General features: G+C 40.3%; 1 protein-coding gene across 3 annotated transcripts in view; it reads right to left on the reverse strand.

Annotated features, from left to right (window-relative positions):
- tll1 (tolloid-like 1) overlaps positions 1–18,677 on the reverse strand; it is a 58,831-nt gene that overhangs the window by 19,853 nt on the left and 20,301 nt on the right. For all 3 annotated transcript variants that reach the window (XM_013274116.3, XM_025908290.1, XM_003449690.5), the window contains 15 exons: positions 18,374–18,496; positions 18,123–18,203; positions 15,913–16,086; positions 15,700–15,817; positions 12,835–13,013; positions 12,161–12,266; positions 10,824–10,948; positions 7,473–7,588; positions 7,120–7,222; positions 6,316–6,432; positions 5,928–6,073; positions 5,323–5,518; positions 5,096–5,221; positions 2,125–2,285; positions 1,831–2,011 (listed from right to left, as the gene is read on the reverse strand). In XM_013274116.3, the coding sequence (XP_013129570.1) occupies positions 1,831–2,011; positions 2,125–2,285; positions 5,096–5,221; positions 5,323–5,518; positions 5,928–6,073; positions 6,316–6,432; positions 7,120–7,222; positions 7,473–7,588; positions 10,824–10,948; positions 12,161–12,266; positions 12,835–13,013; positions 15,700–15,817; positions 15,913–16,086; positions 18,123–18,203; positions 18,374–18,496 (2,052 nt within the window). The remainder of the gene's footprint in view (positions 1–1,830; positions 2,012–2,124; positions 2,286–5,095; positions 5,222–5,322; positions 5,519–5,927; positions 6,074–6,315; positions 6,433–7,119; positions 7,223–7,472; positions 7,589–10,823; positions 10,949–12,160; positions 12,267–12,834; positions 13,014–15,699; positions 15,818–15,912; positions 16,087–18,122; positions 18,204–18,373; positions 18,497–18,677) is intronic.

Raw genomic sequence — 18,677 nt, forward strand, 5'->3', positions numbered from 1 at the left:
ACCAACTGAACCAAACCCAGATCATAAGACTGTAGCCAGAGGCTGGTACAGTAGGCAGTAGGGAGTATTGCTTCATTTCCCTCTCCTCTTACTCGCATCACTGTCCTACTTTCATTGTTCCAGAGTCCACTCATTATGGCCTTCAGCAAACTGGAGCCACACTTCTTTGGTGAAGATGATGGTTCTCCATTATACTTCAAGGTCTTTAATAATGTGTAAACCTGATGTTACTAGGTTCAGCAATCTCCATATTTGTTTTATTTGCCTGGTGCAAACCAATAACCTTTTCAATCCTTCTGAAAAACAGTAACATGTTTTTCACAACCACACGATATGTCTTTTAACATGGTTGGTTAAGCTCCTCACAGCATCAGTTATGGTTAAATAACCTGTTACCATCCAAAACATCGTAATCACTGCAGTAATTATCTAGTGTAAGTCTTAGTTTGCTTAGTTAACCAGGTGACGACTTGTTTTTGGCATGTACTGTATATTACTTTCATTCAATAAACAGTAAGTAGCCATATAGTACATTTATTCGCTGAATATTTTAGAATCTGTAAATTGATCAAACTCACCACTTTCTTCATGACTTTTTCCCATATTAGCTATCATGCAAACACTGTGTGACAATAACCACACACACATTTTGGGTAATTCCATTATTTACTTTACTTACTAATTTTTTAAGGGTTTTATTTAAAGCCTAGCTGGAAGCTTTGATTTGGATGACAGAAAGTTGTAGAATAACATCTCATTACTCCATGTTATCACAATTTTATTCCACCGAATCATAGATTTGATCAATATTTCGTACGAAACTGGGACACAGAACGTTTCCTTCTGGAGCAGAATGGATAAAGAAAGGATCCACATCAGTAAAGTAGGATCTATCCATTCCCTTAATTGACCAGAGCCAATCAGAGATCAATCCCGATTGTGAGGTCATGTTACCTCTGACCTTTGATGAGATTGCCAGCTTGGTGCCGACATGACCACGAGTTGAACTGACGCGCGTTACGTCCTGGCACGACTCAAACACAAACATACGCTCCTGACACTGTGCCAGTCTGTCTGAGGGAGAGAGGGCAGAGAGCAGGGTGGGTGGAGGAAGCCAGAGAGCAGGTGGAGGCAGCATGAAAAAAAACAAAAAAAACAGACAAATATGCAAACAGCTCTGCATACACATGAACATTTCACCTAATACTAAACCATGCAAACAACCTCAAATGAATTCACAGCAGAGGGAGATGGGGACACAAAATGAGGCATGTAGATGCTCAAATAAGAGTGTTTATAAGAGTGTTAATGCCTCCTAAAGCCACTTCTTCTGCTCTGGACATTACACTGTTATTTAAATCTCTGCGGCACAGTCAGTGATGGCTTAGATATCAGTAGCAGTGTGATTACTATCTTTTAAACAAGTGTTTTATTTACCTAATCTAAACAATCTAAGCAATCCAGATTTTTCGGTGAGTGCAACATAAATGGAAAACTTTAGCACAACACATGGCTAATTCTGACTAATCTCTCTTATTTCTCCTGTGTGCATCTCACCTTAAGACTGATATGTCTCGTTAGTCTAAACACTGAAACGGCTGCCAGCTTCAAAGGTTAAAATGTTTGCAGAAGGGGAGGATCAGTGTTCGGCATGAGTTTCTGGCAGTGTGACTGAATTCCAGTGGTGCCGAGCATGAAATACCAGAAACCGCCCCTGCACCATAATCCACTTCTCCTGTGTCCATCTCATTTGAAGACTCCTGACATTCCAGTAAAAAACAGGCCTGACACACACAGTCTCACACACGCTGAGTCACACGTGTGTTTTACCTGAGAAGAAGTGAGCTTTAAAGCCTTTCTTAGAAACGGTGTTGTCCGACTTGAACTCAATCCTCATGTTGTTGTACTGAGAGGTGATGACCTCCGGGACCTCGGTACCACAGTATTTACCATGCAGCTTAGAGTCGGATGAGAGGCCGCTCCGCACTTCTACGTAGTCGTATTTACACACCTAAACAAACAGGCAAGGCTCTTGTAACAAACCTTCACGAGGTGGCTGCTATTTTTACCTGCTTTCTTTTTCTCTCACTGAAATGTTGCATACAAATACATGGACGCACTCACCTCGTTGCCTTCAAGCTCGAACGCTTCAAACTGCATGGAGATGCGATACTGAGTGGGCGCGACCACCTGCCACACGCAGTTTTTGTTGGGTGGGTATTCTTTAGGCCAGCCAGGTGTGCTAATGGTCCCATTTAACTTTGATAGAAGACCACCACATGCCGCTGGAAACACACAGGTGTAAGCAGTTCAGAAAACACACAAATTCAGCTTTTTTGCCTTCATTTGACAGTTGAAACGAACAGAGAAAACTGAGACAGTGTAAAGTAAGTTTTTTTCATTGTTATAAAAACTTTGGGATGCACCTTCTCATTGAATTTAGTTTGAAATGCTGCTTGAAAAAAAGACAACATAGAGTATTTGAAAAGAGTTGAATCACTACATTTATAGTTGTGGTCAAAAGTTTGCTCCACTCATCATGGTCAACTGAAGTTTGCAGCTGTCCAAGCTAAATGCCTTGTGGAGAACAGTTTTATAGTCAGACCAGACAAAGACTGAGATATTTGTCTATTCACATCAATGTGAATAGATGTGTGTTTGAGGGGCTTTCAAGTAAGTAAGTATAATTTTATTTATATAGCACATTTCTAGATAAAAGATCACAAAGTGCTTCACAAGTTATAAAACAAAAACAGACAACAGTTAACAAAATGCAATTCTAAAAAGATGTGCTTTTAGTTGTTTTTTAAAAGTGACCACTGAGTCTGCAGATCTTAAGAGGGGCTTTCAAATCTCAGACCTTTGTACTAACTGTGAAGCACGGTAGTGGCACCATCATTGTCGGGGGCTGTTTTGCTGCCGGTGGTACTGGGACATTGCAAAAAGATGATAGAATAATGAAGAAGCAGGACTACCTCCAAACTCTTCAATGTTATCTACAATCAGGATGTAGACAATTGAAACTTGGGTACAACTGGGTGTTCCAACAGGACAATGATCCCAAACACACCTGGGATCATTCCACAGGTTTTGGAATGAAGAAAGCAGGCTAATATTAAGCTTCTGGAACAGCTTTCCTAAACCAACCAACCAATTTAAAGGAAATTTATCAATTTTGCCAAAAAGAGTGATCATCTATCTAGCCAGAATCATGCAAGAAGCTTGTTGATGGCTACTAAAAGTGTTTTATCAGCTTGCAAAGAGATATATAATTATAATAGATATATAGATATAGATATATAGTTGATCCCGTATGTTTGCTTTTGACCCAGTGTGGATTGGAGAAACTCCAAAATAAATTCAAACTTATACACCCTGTAATTTTAAGAGGAAAAGAAAGAAATCATTAAAAGCCATTAAAATTTATTCTTAGATCCATTTGTCGTGGTATTTATGCCCATGATGAATGTATGTAAACTTCCTAGCACAACTGTATATGTTTTATTACGAAGCAGCAGGAATCTCCAGTGCCAAACAGAAGTGTAATGACGTTTTGGTCACTGTTGCAACTACTACAACATGACATGATTTTACTTCCTTCAACAGTGGGAATTCATTAAAAATGACAGGTTAACGTTTGAGTTTAAAAAAAAGGTCAGTTACTATTAGAGGAAATATGGTATTGATGTAACTAATTATAAGGCAACAGCAACACCGTTATGCTATTATCAAAAATCTTTAAGAATGCTATAGCTAGCTAGCCCAAGGTGAGCATACATCAGGTGTCAGACAGATATGTTACCATTTGGTTTTACTATAACAGTTTAACCTTCCACATTTTGAGATGCTCCAAAAATTAAAAGGATGTTTCATTACCTTTTCATCTTTGCTGGTTAACATAGACTAGAGGAAAAACTGATCAAATTCACTTTGCTTCTCTTTAGCAATCGAGTAGCAATTTTTAAAGGGGATCGTTTTCATGCATGCTAATCACTGTATAAATTAGCAATAAGTCATCTAGGTACCTTAAATATAAAAATGTTTTATTATTGTCTCTCTTTTATGACAGCTACTGTCAAGCACCTGTAGTCCAAAACCTAAACTAAAGAGGCGTAAACTTCAAAGTCATTACGAGAGCTTCATGTCTCTGCCCTGGAGAGTCACTCCATTAGAAACACCTGCAGTTCCACAAATTCTGGTCACTCCCCACCCAAAACCTTTACCACAGAAGTACCCCTGATACAAATAATAGCTAAAGCTATTTTCCTTCTTAATCAAAACTGTGCTTGTGTTATTAGGGGCAGGGTCTGTTTGAGGCTTCACCGCTTTTAATTTAAAATTCTGAAATGCCTCTTAGCTGTGTTTGTGGTGTTGGCAGCTGAATACTCTCAGGGGAATTATCTGATAAATAATATTCCTTGTTGTGTGAATCGCTGTGCTAACAGCCTGACCAAGAAGTCCAGTTTCTTTCACTGAGTGCAATCTAGTGGTATTTTAATTTAATTTATATGTTAGCACTAATTAGCGGGCATCTTTATCTGTGCATGTTGTATAACAACATGTGTGACTTTACAGGCTACTCACAAAACACCTGCCCTCATCTGAGACTCTCCTGACTGTCTTTTGACCACCAGATGTATACAAAAATGTGGCTACTTCTCCTCTGAAGAAATACTGAAAGGCATCAATTTAAGTAAATTTCACTAGAATAAATGGTAAATGGTAAATGGCCTGTATTTATATAGCGCCTTTATGGTCCCTAAGGGCCCCAAAGCGCTTTACATACCCAGTCATTCACCCATTCACGCACACATTCACACACTGTGAATAGAATAGCTTTAATTTTCCTCACTCTCAGAAGTGGTTTGTTCATTTGTTTCAATATGTGGCTCATTACAAAGTAATCTTGAGGGATTACAGGGCAAAGCATGTGGCCATGAGTCAGAAAGATGTTTTTTTTCCTGTTGACGGCGACCGTTCGGATGTTTTTTAGTTTATTTTGCCAAGTAACATTCACATCCTACAGAAACACAATACAGAGGAATGCACATAGAAGCAGGAATGCAGCATGCCAGGCACACATGCTAACTGTTACCTTCACAGCTCTTCTTGTCAGGGGCTAGTTCATAACCTGGGTCACAGGCACACTTGAAGCTGCCGAGAGTGTTTACACACCTCTGTTCACATCCACCATTGTCTGGCTTGGCACACTCATCATCCTCTGAAAACACACACACACACGTCAGAGTGCATAACAAATGCTTTGTGAAAACACAATCAACTGACGCAGAGCTTCTCTTTTTCTCATAGTCACACACACACCTTTGAAAAAGTTAGCAGCAAAGCCGGCCTTGTTTACAGTCCCATCTGAGACAAACTTCATCCACAGCGTGTGTGAGGTAGAGCGCACGTCCTCGGGTTTGTCGTAGCCACAGAATCGCCCAATCAGAGGGCTCGTTTCGAGCGGGCCGTCCCGAACTTCCAGGTAATCGTAAGCGCAGCTGTCGTGCCTCTCGATCTGCACCAGAGGTATGCACAACAAAAACAGTGAGATACGCGAAACATGGTCCTTTTTACAAAGAATCACGGCTCGTGCTTAATCGTCTCCCTGCGTCGTAGCTCATTTTTCCCTCTTAATCTAAGCTTCACTGAAAACATGACCTTTGACCTTACCCATGTGGAGTCAGATTGAGTCGTTTAGCAACCTGACATTTTAACAGCATTCAAACTACAAAACTAATCCTCCGCCGCCTGCTGCGTGTCTCTGCACACTCACACAGACACACACATGCATGCGCCACTACATTTATTAACTTCTGAGCAGCTCTACAAGCGTGAAATTTGACCCAGACATTCCTAAGCACAAGCACGGGATACACATAAATGCATGCACAGAAAGACACACACACACAAAAGGAGTGAGTCACCTCGAAGGCCTGGAAGCTGAGCCCAACGTTGTATCCCTCAGATACAGAGATCCTCCACACACACTCTTTGGAGGGCCTGTAGTCATCAGGATAATTGGGAGACTGAATCTGCCCCGAGTCCTTGGTGATTTCCCCTCCACAGATCGCTGCACCGGGGAAGACGAGAGGAGAGAGAAAGGTTGGGTGTGCATCAGCTGCACTGACTAAAGACACCTGAAACACAGTCTGTGTACACTATGAATAATGAAAGCCCCGAGATAACTCACAGAACACACAAGGTCATCAAATTCACAGGCTGGAATTATTATTCACAGTAATTATTTAAGGTCTCTGGATTCGAGTGTACGAATGCTTTTATTTGTTAGTTTGTTTGAATGAAGGCGTTTACCTTCGTAAATGGCAGCGAAGCCTTTTCCTACCCAGTTGCTGCTGCTGCGGAACTCAATCCACATCCTGCTATCAGTTGAAATCAAGACGTCGGGAACTTTATCTCCGCAAAACCTGCCTGTGAAACACACACGCAAAAGCAAACCCTTTAAGTAACGTCATTCACTGACTGCTGGGGCAATGCAACTCACAGCTGACAACATGACACTGTTACAGCCTCCTCATTCATTTCAGTGCGATCGCTGCAGCTGGCAGAAAAAAATTAAGTCATCTGCCACTTAAAATCTACAGGCATTCACACTGTGTATGTAGAGTGCACTATAGTGTGTCTGCACGTATGTGTGTTGTAATACAACAGCATACTGTGGAAGCATGAAGACAAGAAGAGAAAATTGTATTGCTGCTGCAATACTTTTGCCTCAGAGGAGTTTAAACAGCTGTGAAGCAGCTTGTTATCTCATCAACTTTCACCTGTATTTCCTGGCATGTATTTCTCGCTCGTATCCCTAACACCATTATGTGTGTTAGTGCAGATTGTGTTGATGTATACAATTCGCGCAGTTGTCAATCCTAGCACAGCCTTAAGAGCAATTAAATGAGTCAAGAGGAGGTAAAAAGCCGGTTATCTATTTTAGAAAATTGCTCCTACTTCTTAATCTCTGAGTTTTAAAAGCTAAGTGGAGTGGAGGAAAAGTGAGCTGCCACAAGCTAAAAATAGGAGTGTAGTTACTCATTAACTTAGTCAGGGAGTAATAGAGTAATTAATTTTAAGGCAGTCAGCCTGCTTCCTGCCTCTTGATCTTACCAAGCAGCGGAGCTTTCCTCCAGTATCCATCTCGAACTTCGATGTAATCATACCAGCACAGACTGCTTTTGTACAGATCCATGGTGGTGAAGTTCAGAACAATCTGGCAGAGCAGAAATATGGAAAAGCAACAACAACAGCAAAAACGTGTTTAGTAAGTTTAATACAGATCTGTTCATTGAAGATAAGGAGAGTGAGAGGACAGGAAGAGTGGCCTACCTGCGGTGTTAAGACTTAATCAATATCCAGTCACTCTGGCAGAGGTTGCTTATTTTTTATTGGCTTTGCATGCACATTCACTACACTGTAGGGTGCTACTGAGTGTGTGCGCATGCATGTGTGTATGTGCGCACCTTTTCTCCGGGTGTAACAGATATTCTCCAGACACAGTGTGTGTATGAAGGGTATCCATTGGGGTAACCAGGAGATGAGAAGTTGCCCGTTGACTCTTGGAGCGTCTCCCCGCATGCTGCAATACACACACACACACAAATGGAGTTAAATTTTTGTGGCAAACCCTGCCATCGTGTGCAGTCCTTTCAGCTTTGTACCGATGGTTTATAATCGGTACGTTACTAAAGAACACATGGCTCTCATATTTATTATTACTCTCAACCTGCACAAAATCTTTTAACTGCCATTTTAAGTAAATATATTTCAGCCTATTTATTCAAAACAATAGCATCAGACATGCTCTGTTTGTGAGCCATTTATGTGTATATTATCTGATGCGTCCATATGGAACCTGTTAGACATTATTTCTGACGTAGAAACAAACTCGCGTTCCGTGTTGCTTTTGGCTTCTTTCAGTTTTGCACGTAGGAGGCCACATTTTTTTGTTCCTGTATGCATCCATGTGCATGTGAGGTCCAAACTCAGTCATGAAGCCCTTTCACCATTTAGCAGAATCAAACATTCCTCAGTAGTAAAGTCACTGACTGTAAGTGAATAGAAGTGGCAAACTTTTAATTCATCACATAGGGAAAAGAACAACAGGGCTGAATGGAAAAACGATCCCGCTGCTTTTCTCTCTTTATCCGTCATCTTGAGTTCAGTGCTGTCGCTCTCTTTCAAAAGGAGGTTAGCCAAATGTGCCCTTCCAATCCCATGATGCATGCTGTTTTCCCCCCACAATGCCCTGGGGCTCTGTTCATCTGTCACTGAATATGGTATCACTCAAATCTGACCTTATAAGGCTGAAGTTGTATCTGTTTCCAGCTGAGACCCACTAACACAGACTCGCTCACTATATACAATCAAAATTATTAATAGTATGTATGCATATAGTATTGAGCCACCCATCATTTCTTGATATTTTGCTAGGAAAATAGGAAATATGTGCTTGGCGTGTACCGTTATAATGAGGTTGAATGTCAGTATTTGGTGTGACCAGCTTTGTTCTTCAACACAGCCTGAACCCTCTTAGGCAGCTTTCTAGAAATTTCTTTAAGTAGTCTTCAGGAATAGTTCTCCAGCATTCTTGCAGGACATTCATGGCTCTTCTTTGGATGTTGGCTGCCTTTTGTTCTGTTCTCTGTCAGAATGATACTGCTTCAGTAAGGTTGAGCTCCCGGCTCTTGAGAGGGCGAACCATGACTGAAAGTGTTCCGTTGTGGATTTTACTTACAGATCAACTTTGCCTCCTATGTTGATCTTTAGAGTTAGATTAAGTTAGTTTGATGTCTTTCAAACTGTAATATATGTGTGTTCAGGTGTATCAGTAAATGAGACTACATTTACATGTAGGTATGGCATATGCAGCTCTGAATCTTGTGTAGTGTGTGCACCGGTCCTTTAAATTTGTGAGATGACGCTTACATCAAATGACCACCGCCATCCATTGTGGTTCTGTGTAAACTGCTGGCATACACACAGGTCAGATCTCACACGTCTTAAGTAGGCCCGAGTGACAAATTTCACATTAGTTGGCTGAATTGTTTGACACGTCATAGACTTGGGGATGAAACACATTTGAATTCATCAATCCATAAGACCTGTTACCACTGACTTTCATTCCAGTTCTTGTGTAATTTGGCAAACATCAGCCTTTTCTCTCCATTTCCCTTCCTTAAGAATGGCTTCCTGACAGCCATCCTTCAACTGAGAGCATTTCTGATGAGACTGAGTAGATGGATCAACTGAAGGTCCAGCTGCAGGTCCTGTTTCCTGTGCTGGATTTTTTTTATATTACTATTTAGTGAATCCATGAGTTTCAGATACTTTTTTTTTCATTTTCTTTGTCTCTCCTCTACTTATTCAGTTTCCTCAATTTATTTATGGACACACTGCACACCAAGTTTTCAGCTTGTGTTTTTGATTAGCACGTTATTAGTGCAAAAATACTATTTTATGCCTTAAAACACAATCTGAACTCAAACTGTGTTATCACTGGCATTTCTTCATAGATTAAAATAAAGACATAGGACATGTGCTAAGGCACATTTTTATGCTTAAATGATTAATAGATCAGTTTTAAGTGAATTAACCAACACGATTCCTCTGAAAATGGTCAGGTACACAGACTGGACTAAAAATGGGTTGTTAAAAAGCAGCTATGTCTAATAAATAAATCTTTGAAAGAAATTAAAAATAATTTTAAATTAATTTTTTAATAAAAAAATATTTCTAATTTCTCCTTAAACTGGCTCTTTGGAAGCAAAATGAAAAGAAATGAAGAGCAAATCACAACTTTTTCACAGTAGTGTATATGTCAACAGTAATATACTAACAGAATACATACATTAATATAATAACACGCTGGTTTTATTTAAATATGTCATTTATTGTGTCTCACACTCAGTAGATCATGAAACACAGAGCTTATTTTCTTCAGTGTTCAGTTATTCAGCCACCTACTCCACAGTACCTTCATCACATACCTGCTATGGCTGAAGTTTGCCTGCATATATGGCTGGACTTTTGTGTGCTGTTGCAAATCGCACAATAACACTCTGCACTTAACAGTTTGATAGATATCCAGGTGCAAGTGCAGAAGTAGAATCATTAAAGGATCAGTAAATTTTACTGTGTTTCTACAATGAAACCAGAGCAGCTCTTCTGTCTGTAATGCTGACTCTTTTGCTTTAGAGATACGCATTGATTTTGCAGCTGTCATTTTGTGAGAACAGTACACGTAATTAAAATGACCCATGCCATGCCAACAGTTTACATTGTGTAAACTCTTGGCATGCATACTCGTCAGACCTCACACGCAGGCCCGGGTGACGATTTTGACGTTAGCTGGCTGAACTGATGATGCCTCATAGACTTGGGGATGTAACTGTGTGTTTGTGTGTCTGTGTGTTTTCATATGTGGTCAAAAGTAATGGCATCACTTGCAATTATAAACCTCTGTGACATCGCTGCACTTCATTGTGAGAACAGATCCTGATCACATTAGAACGACTCACCGGGGACCAGAGGAACGCCAGACAAGCACGGGCGTGCACTTGAAATGCGTGTGTGTGTGAGAAAAAGACGCCGAAAAAATGGAGGGAAGCATCACATGAAAAAACAAAACATATTACTCAATTTCATGTCCAGACCCTGGAGAATAGAGGGCCGGGCCAGTCTTACGCCAAAGACGTAAGCAGATAAACAGAAGTAATTTTTTTGTATACGTGCTATGACGACAGCACTCACATTCACTGACGCACACAAACATGCACAGACACACTGCAGACTGAAAATAAAAGCATCTGTACCTGGACATCTATACAGCTTTCTTGCCTGTGCAATGTCTCCTTTACTCAGCCTGGTCCGCTGACCAATTGCAGGCCGGACCCCATTTTCATCTCTGGATGGAAGGATGGTGTCGAGGAACATCCCGCTTCAGGAAAGAGAAAAGAGACAACATGTAATATGTCACTGCAACACATCAGTAAAATTAAACAACAATCTAACAGTATGGACAAGCAAACACTTATCACCCCACCATTGCAGTTTTGTGTTTTCTCTAACATGTGCATTGGAACTGACTGGGGAATGGGAGGGCTTATATAAGCGGGTATGGCGCAGATTAAAACGCATCCTCAGTCGGAAAAAATGTAAAGTAAACCCATGACACTTTCTGCTGCCAAATCCAAACTTTTTTCACCATTTTAAATGGTGCAGATGTATAAAAAAATTGGAAAAGATTTCTTAATTCTGAAAGGCTTCCATCAGCTTCACTGCATCATGTAAACACATCTGATTTCAGATGAAGTAAATGTGCTACAGTTGTCAAAGTCAACACAAGCACAGATCAGTAGGGGACACATTTCAGTGGTCACAAATATGCTTCAAATGCAAAACAAATCATAAAACCGATTTTTAATTTTTTAAAGTTGCTAAGCAAAAACAAACAATATGAAATACATGACATATTGAAGAAGAGCATGGTAATGACAGGTGAAAATAGTTTGCGTTACAATAGAGTTTGCCATTTTGACTCATGCACTTTTCTAGACGCCCCTCTGAGGTTCATTTGATATCATAAACTTGCGCAGCAATCAGACTGGACATTAAACAAGCTTTAGCCTGCCAGCTACCTAGTGTAAGCAATGTATGATGCCCAGCTGAACAGATGTAAGAATTGTGCAATCAGGTGGATTCAAAGCTAGAGCTCTGTGTCCTGCTGCCTCCAGCAGCATCATCTCCTGAATCAAACGGAGCATTTATGGTAGTGGGAACTATTTCCTGCTGTGTACTGCATGTGAAAAAGATCAACTTTGGACAGGGTCCCAACCTGATTCTCCTGACGTTATGTAGAGATCATGTGAGAAAGAAGCTTTTGACGTGTGGGCAGGACACCTAAAAATTGTTAATTGGCAATTATACCCACGCTGGTTCACAGTGTTTCTTGTTGTGTTACTATGTAAGTCAGGTAGAGTGTTTAATTTATGCATGGCTGATGTTTGCGCACGGAAAGACAGACTGGAGCTAACATAAACAAACCAAACCAAACAACAACAGCACAACACAGAAAAAGCCCAGACTTTACTGTCAATAACAAAATCAATCTTGGCATATCATAATCTTTGAAATTCAAACCACTGCTTACCGTGAGAAGGTGTTCCTGGCGTAGTGCATGATGCTATCAAAATCATATGGCTCCCCAAGAGAGTTCACCTCCCCTGGCTCCATCTTGAGGAAGTTATATTCCTGGCCTGGGAACCAGAAATTCCACGCACGCCATACAAACACACACATACGCACAAATATTTGCACACATGCAGATGTAGCAGCATGAGGAGGTTTTAGTTTTATCAACAGTCAGACTGTAACTACTTAGTTTGCTTTCATAAGTGCACAAGCAAACAGCCTGCGCAACACAGCTCTAAAAAAAATAAAATGAAATGTGAACAGAAAGGGTATCTTGGGGCTTTTATTCAAATACTTAAAGTCCAGCAGAGCAAAATTGGTGAAAGCTCTGATATGCTTCTAAATAAAGCCATGGGTCAGGTCTGAGATACTGCTGTGTGATTTGATTTCACACCTGTCAGATTACACTACGGTGCAGAGAGGTGTGTTTGAGCAGAAGTGACAGACTGTGGTAAGAGCGGTCCAGGTGACTTCACAGTCATTAAAAGGCTCATTCACACTCACTCCGCTTCTAGACTGAGTGTGAATTTGGAAACGCACACACTCGGTCTAGAAGCGCTGCTGTTTGTCCGTGTCTAGAAACAACCTGATTGATCCCAGCGGAGACCACAGGTGTCTAATAATAGGTCTCACCTGGTTGGATGTTATCCCGGATGATGGTCACGTGATCGTCACGGTCGGGCCGCGTGTGTTCGTGCCAGAAGCCAATGACGTGGCCCAGTTCATGCACCACAATGCCAAACTTGTCACAGTTCTTTCCTATGGAGATGGCCTGGGGCCCGTTTCCACGACGACCCACATAGGAACAACACCTAATGAGGATTAGTAGGAAGTTGATAGCAGAGAGATAGGTAATTTACTACACAGTTGGCAGTGGAAATAAGAATCTGCAGTGTTATGTTCAAGTAACAATAAACGCACACACACACACAAACGCACACACATCTTTTCAGGATTTCCTGGCCTCCACTACATCCACAAGAGGAAAAGCGGCAGGATTTAGGTACATAAAACACTCTGATAATGCTGCGGTTTCATAACCCAACGCTGTGAGAATTCACATATCACTATTCAGAACACACGCATGCACATAGACACACACACACACACGCTTTCCTTCTCTTTTGCTGGTTAGCAGAGTCATTCGTGCCAGGCTAACAAATCTGATTAAAGTTATCCAGTGAGCTGATTGCACGGTAAGGATCAGGAGTCACTGGAGTAGATACAGTCTCACTCTCTGCTTTTTTGTGGGGTGGAGAGAAACCGTCAAGAAATTCATACAAACACACACAACAGATGTACATGTACTGTGGTTATGTGTGCATTTTCTTTTAGGTTTCTTTGTTTGTGTGATTTACACACATCCACACTGCACATCCAACCTGCAGGGTACTTAGACATCAGCTTAAAGTGCCTATTGCAGCCAACCAATCACAGAACACGAGGCAAGTGGCTTCATCAGTTAACGCATAGATATTTTCCTCACCTGCTGGTTTTTACATTTAATTCAATTCAATTCAATTCAATTTTATTTATATAGCGCCAAATCACAACAAAAGTTGCCTCAAGGCGAGCTAACTCATTTGGATTCATCCATGTATAACTTTTTGAGCTTCATCAGGCAACAAATATTATCATTAGAAAAAAAGAAGAAACCATTTATTTACTATGGTTGGAAGTATTTTTGATGCTTGTGGCTGCATGGCTGGAGATATCAAAAATTCAATTTCTTTTTAAGCACTTCATTGGAAAATTATAAAGATGTCTTTCACTATTTCAGAAAAAGAAAACCACAAGTTAAATTCCTTCTTTACATAAACACACTGTCCAAAAACTTCACACATAAATTAGAATTGCTCTAAAATGGGAGAAGTTTATTGTCTCACGTTAACTTTTCCTTTAAATGCTCTTCAATACTTTTCATGATGCCATGGACACATTTTAGTCTGTGAGGTTTGATACCACAGTCTCTTAACATGTTTGCAAGAAAATTTCCAAAGGTACCGAGAGTCTGCAAGCAAGCATGTGATTGTATTTAATTCTTCAGCCATAAAAAAAAAGCATTTCAAGATGTGACTTTGCCACAGTCACCAAGGGTATTATAACGAACTCAAACCAAAAGAGAAACCAAATTAAAACTACAAAAAAATATTACAAGAGACACTAAAAGAATCCTGAACTGAATTGCAAAACATTAATGGTGCTTATATAAGAGGGAAACAAAAGCTTTTTAAAACCTGAACATTTCTAAGCATTTTTTTATATCAAATTTGACTCTATACATCTATATATCCAGCTTTAATGTTGAGTTAAGGTTAAATTTCGCAATGCATCAAAATAAGTGTTAAAAGTTCAAATGACTCAGCAGTCAGAAGCAAGTCTTAGAAAATGTTATGATCTTCTTTTTAAATGTGGTCAAATTTTTGTGCGCTGTTATCGCAGGGAGAGTTATGGGATGTCATGTCTGTGACCCAGCTATGCTGTGATTGTAAATACTAGTACTAAAACTACTAAAAACTATATTAAACATGGGTGTTGATTTAACTCACTGGGTTGGGCAGGTAACCCAAGGCTTATGCAAAGGCACTGGTTTCTTTCCTATTGCAATAAAAACTAAAAAAGCCCCAAATACCTAAATATGTTTAACTCTAACTGAACAAAGACAAAAAAATACATTAAATTGTATTTATACAGCACCAAATCACAACAACAGTCACTGCAAGGTACTTTATATTGGTAAAGACCCTGCACTAGTGGAGAGAAAACCCTAACAATCAGACAACTCCCTATTAACAAGCACTTGGTGACAGTGGGAAGGTAAAGCTCCCATTTAACAGGAACCACCACGGTACTGGATATTTGAATTGTCTCTTCTGTTAACCACAATAACCAGATAATGAGCGTTAATAATAATCTATGTACACATACTGTAATAACTACACAGTCTCTTAATGTAAAACAGTTTGGTGCTGGCAGAACATTGGATAAAAAAATCAATACATAGTGAAAATCCCTCTTTCAAAAACATGATTTAAAATTTTTGTTACTCCAAGTCAAAAGCTCCAATTTTGCATCTATAAAACACTTTCTCATATAAGCAAAAGCACCAACTCTGTAAAGTCACAGTTGGAGCTGGATATCCTACTCTTTCAACCATGTGCACAACACTGTCTCAGAGCGATAAATGCCCTGATCTCAGGCACCCTAAAACCTCCCATCCAGTTAGTTGAAGTGTCACCACTGTACAAACACACTCTGACCCACCGTGCTGCCACTCGACAGAACAATGCACTTCTGCAGAATATGAACAAAAAAACTGCACGAACATACAAACACTTAAGCCAAGCGCCGTGATTGGTGGGATGGGGAAACAGGAGCAGGACAGGAAGGAAAGTAGAGCTATTGTTGAGTGACCACATCGTCTCTCTGTGTGACAAGGTCACTTGTGAACTCTAGGTACACACACAATCACAAACAGACACACATTTCCAAACCAACCCGCAGGGTCTGTAGGTGAAGACTATGTAGCTTTCTTCATCTGTCTTCTCAATGAAAGTCACGCATGTCTGTTTCTCCCAGTGGCGCATGGCCTGCTTGAACATGGCCCTCTGACTGCCTGAAACACACAAATTTTACATCCTCCTTTTACACAATCACTCATGAGTGTGTGTTTTACTGCTGATCGGGCAGCCGTCCAGCGGAGTTGCTTACCAGTGAAGTTTCCTCCTATGACGTAGGGAATGACTCCTCCAGGCCATATCCTCTCAGCTCGGGAAGTGGCTGCTCGAGGAATACGAGTTTTCACAAACTTTCCATTCTTCCCAGCTTTCCCACTTTGGCTCTTTGGACTGGCAGCTTCCTTGCTGTCATTTTTGGGGAGATAGTCTAACAGAATGGTGAGAGGAAAAGCCACAATTAATTAAGTGTTGTGTTCAAACCTAATAAATGTTATAAATATGTGGTCATAATGATGCTTCTTGTTATATTTGACCTTTCACAGTTTGTTTTAAAGGCCCACAGTAATAAAACTCAAACAGACATAATGTAGTTATTCTAATGCAATGCAGCTTTTTACTGAACATTTCATTTACAGACATTTACAACGTTACAGTGAGTCAAGCTCTAAAAATAAAAGTATAGCAAACTTTCAGTGGTGCCAGATATCAGTGTGTAGACCAGAGGTTGTGGTGCAGCTTTGTCAGGTCTATCAACACTTGGAAGAACTGAAAACAAGTAAACGTGTAATGGATTCAGTCTCTAGATCTGCTTCTGGTGTCTCTATTTCCTCATTGTGAAGCACTTCATTTGCCTAAACAGCAAAATAGGCTTTTAGGGTTTGATGAAATTTCAATTTAAAATCATCCCAGAAAGATGGGCAAGTTGTCTGAGGATTCTTGGAAGGAAAAGGCACTTTTCTAACAAGCTACCATGGTTGTTACTTTCTACGATGTGATTATTTGGTGCTTCTTCTAGAAAAATCAGCTTGTCACTGATTTGTGGTATGACTTTGGGTTTCATGAGTGGGCCCTCATAAAAGTTTATGGTGTAGTTCCAGCCATGTGAAAAAGAGAGCTTTCACAGCAATCTGTGAAACATGACATATTTCACTGTGTCACAAAGCAAAACTAAACTGCAGAAGCAGAGGGTGAAAAACTTAGTACAGCCTTACTGCTTCTATTGGAATTAAGGGTTGAAATAGCAGCCAGGTGCTGCTAATTAAATGCACTTAAGTGAGTGATCATGAGCAAGTGTGAGCACCTCTATAAAACCAGAACTTTTGGCAGTTTGCTGGTCTGGAGCATTCAGCTGTGTATTAATGCAGTGCCACAACCTGGATGACCCTGCAATGCTTGGACTGCAAAAAACCCAAGAGCTACATCTGAGACTCTACAGGCCCTAACGTGTTAAAGTTCGTGACAGTTACAAAGAGAACAAGGAGAAACCCCAAAACTTATAGAACAATGTCTTTTGCACAGATGCAATTAAAATGGAGATGGTTACCCGTAATGCAGAGCACTACATTTGGAGAAAACCAAATACAGCATATCACCAAAAAACACCTCACAGCAGCTGTCAGCACTGTGATGGAGCAGTGATGATTTGGGCTTGTTTTGCAGCCACACAGCCTGGACACCTTGCAGTCACTTAGTAGACCACGAACTCCAGTATACAAAAGTATTCTAGAGTCAAATGTGAGGCCATCTGTTTGACAGCTAAAGCTCGACCCAAATTAGGTCATGCAACAAGATAATGATCTCATGCACCACATGAAATCTACAACAGAATGACCGAAAAAGAAAAGAATCAAGGCGTTGTAATGATGCTGTCAAAGTCCAGACCTCAACCCGACTGAAATGCTATGGTGGGACCTTAAGACGGCTTGCATAAGCAAATGCCCACAAACCTCAAAGAAGTGAACGAGACGTTGTTATGAAGAGTGGGCCAAAATTCCTCCCCAACAATGCGAAAGACTGTTAAAGTCATGCAGAAAATGATTACTCCAAATTATTGCTGCTAAAGGTGGTTCTCCTAGCTAAGGAATCATGGGGTGTGCTTAGTTGTTTGCAGGACTGCATAATGTCTTGTGAAAATTTCTTTCACATGGCACAGCATATCACCAGAACGATTCCTATTAAATTGAAAGAAAAAAAGTTAATCTCACTGGGACTGTAGCCTAATTTATGTATCTTAAATGCTTTACTCTGTCTTTTTTTTTTTTCTTGGTTGCAGCTGCAAGGGAAAAAGAAATTTTGCTTGAAAAGAAAACCACTAGGCTGTCTAGGCCATCCAGTTCCATAAACATTAATGACTAACAAAGTAAGTTAAATAAAGTCACTAAGCTCCATCATGCAGACTCAGCAGGTTTCATGAAGATCCTTAAAGTTTGAAAATCAGCATGTGATGAATTTTAGTTTGCTTACCAAAACCAAACCTACGTATTCTTTCTAGCAGAAGGTATAAAGACCCTCTCTTCTTCACAGTTTCATGTTCTTCGATTCCACCTGACAAACAAAAAAAAAGAAAAGAAAAATCAGACAATGACAGATCCTGTTGTCCTCAGGTGACCTGTTTACTTCCTTCCTTTTCAAGCTACTCTACTCTGCAACTGATGTGTAATGAGAGAGTTTCAAAGAAAACACAAGACAGTCACAGTTAGAGTGAGTCCACTTACCGGATGTGTGCCCCTGTCGAGAGTGTGTGTGCATGTGTGTGTGTTGTGTCAGGTCTATCGTCCTGTCAATCTGGAACATGCGCAGGTCTTCCTCATCTAATGCGATGTCGCCCCAAAATACAGCTGGAAGTAAGAGAACATTTTCCAGTTATTATCAAATCCTAACCGTTATAAAAAGTGAAAATGATTGCATTTCTGTTGATCATCTTAGTGCATGCTTGTAAAGTTCAAACACAAAGACCCAAAGCCAAACCATGACCAGAATCACAATGTGCTGAAGTGTAACAAATGTGTGTTTCAGTTT

This window comes from Oreochromis niloticus, linkage group LG6, assembly GCF_001858045.2.
Source record: "Oreochromis niloticus isolate F11D_XX linkage group LG6, O_niloticus_UMD_NMBU, whole genome shotgun sequence".
NCBI classification, from domain to species: domain Eukaryota; kingdom Metazoa; phylum Chordata; class Actinopteri; order Cichliformes; family Cichlidae; genus Oreochromis; species Oreochromis niloticus.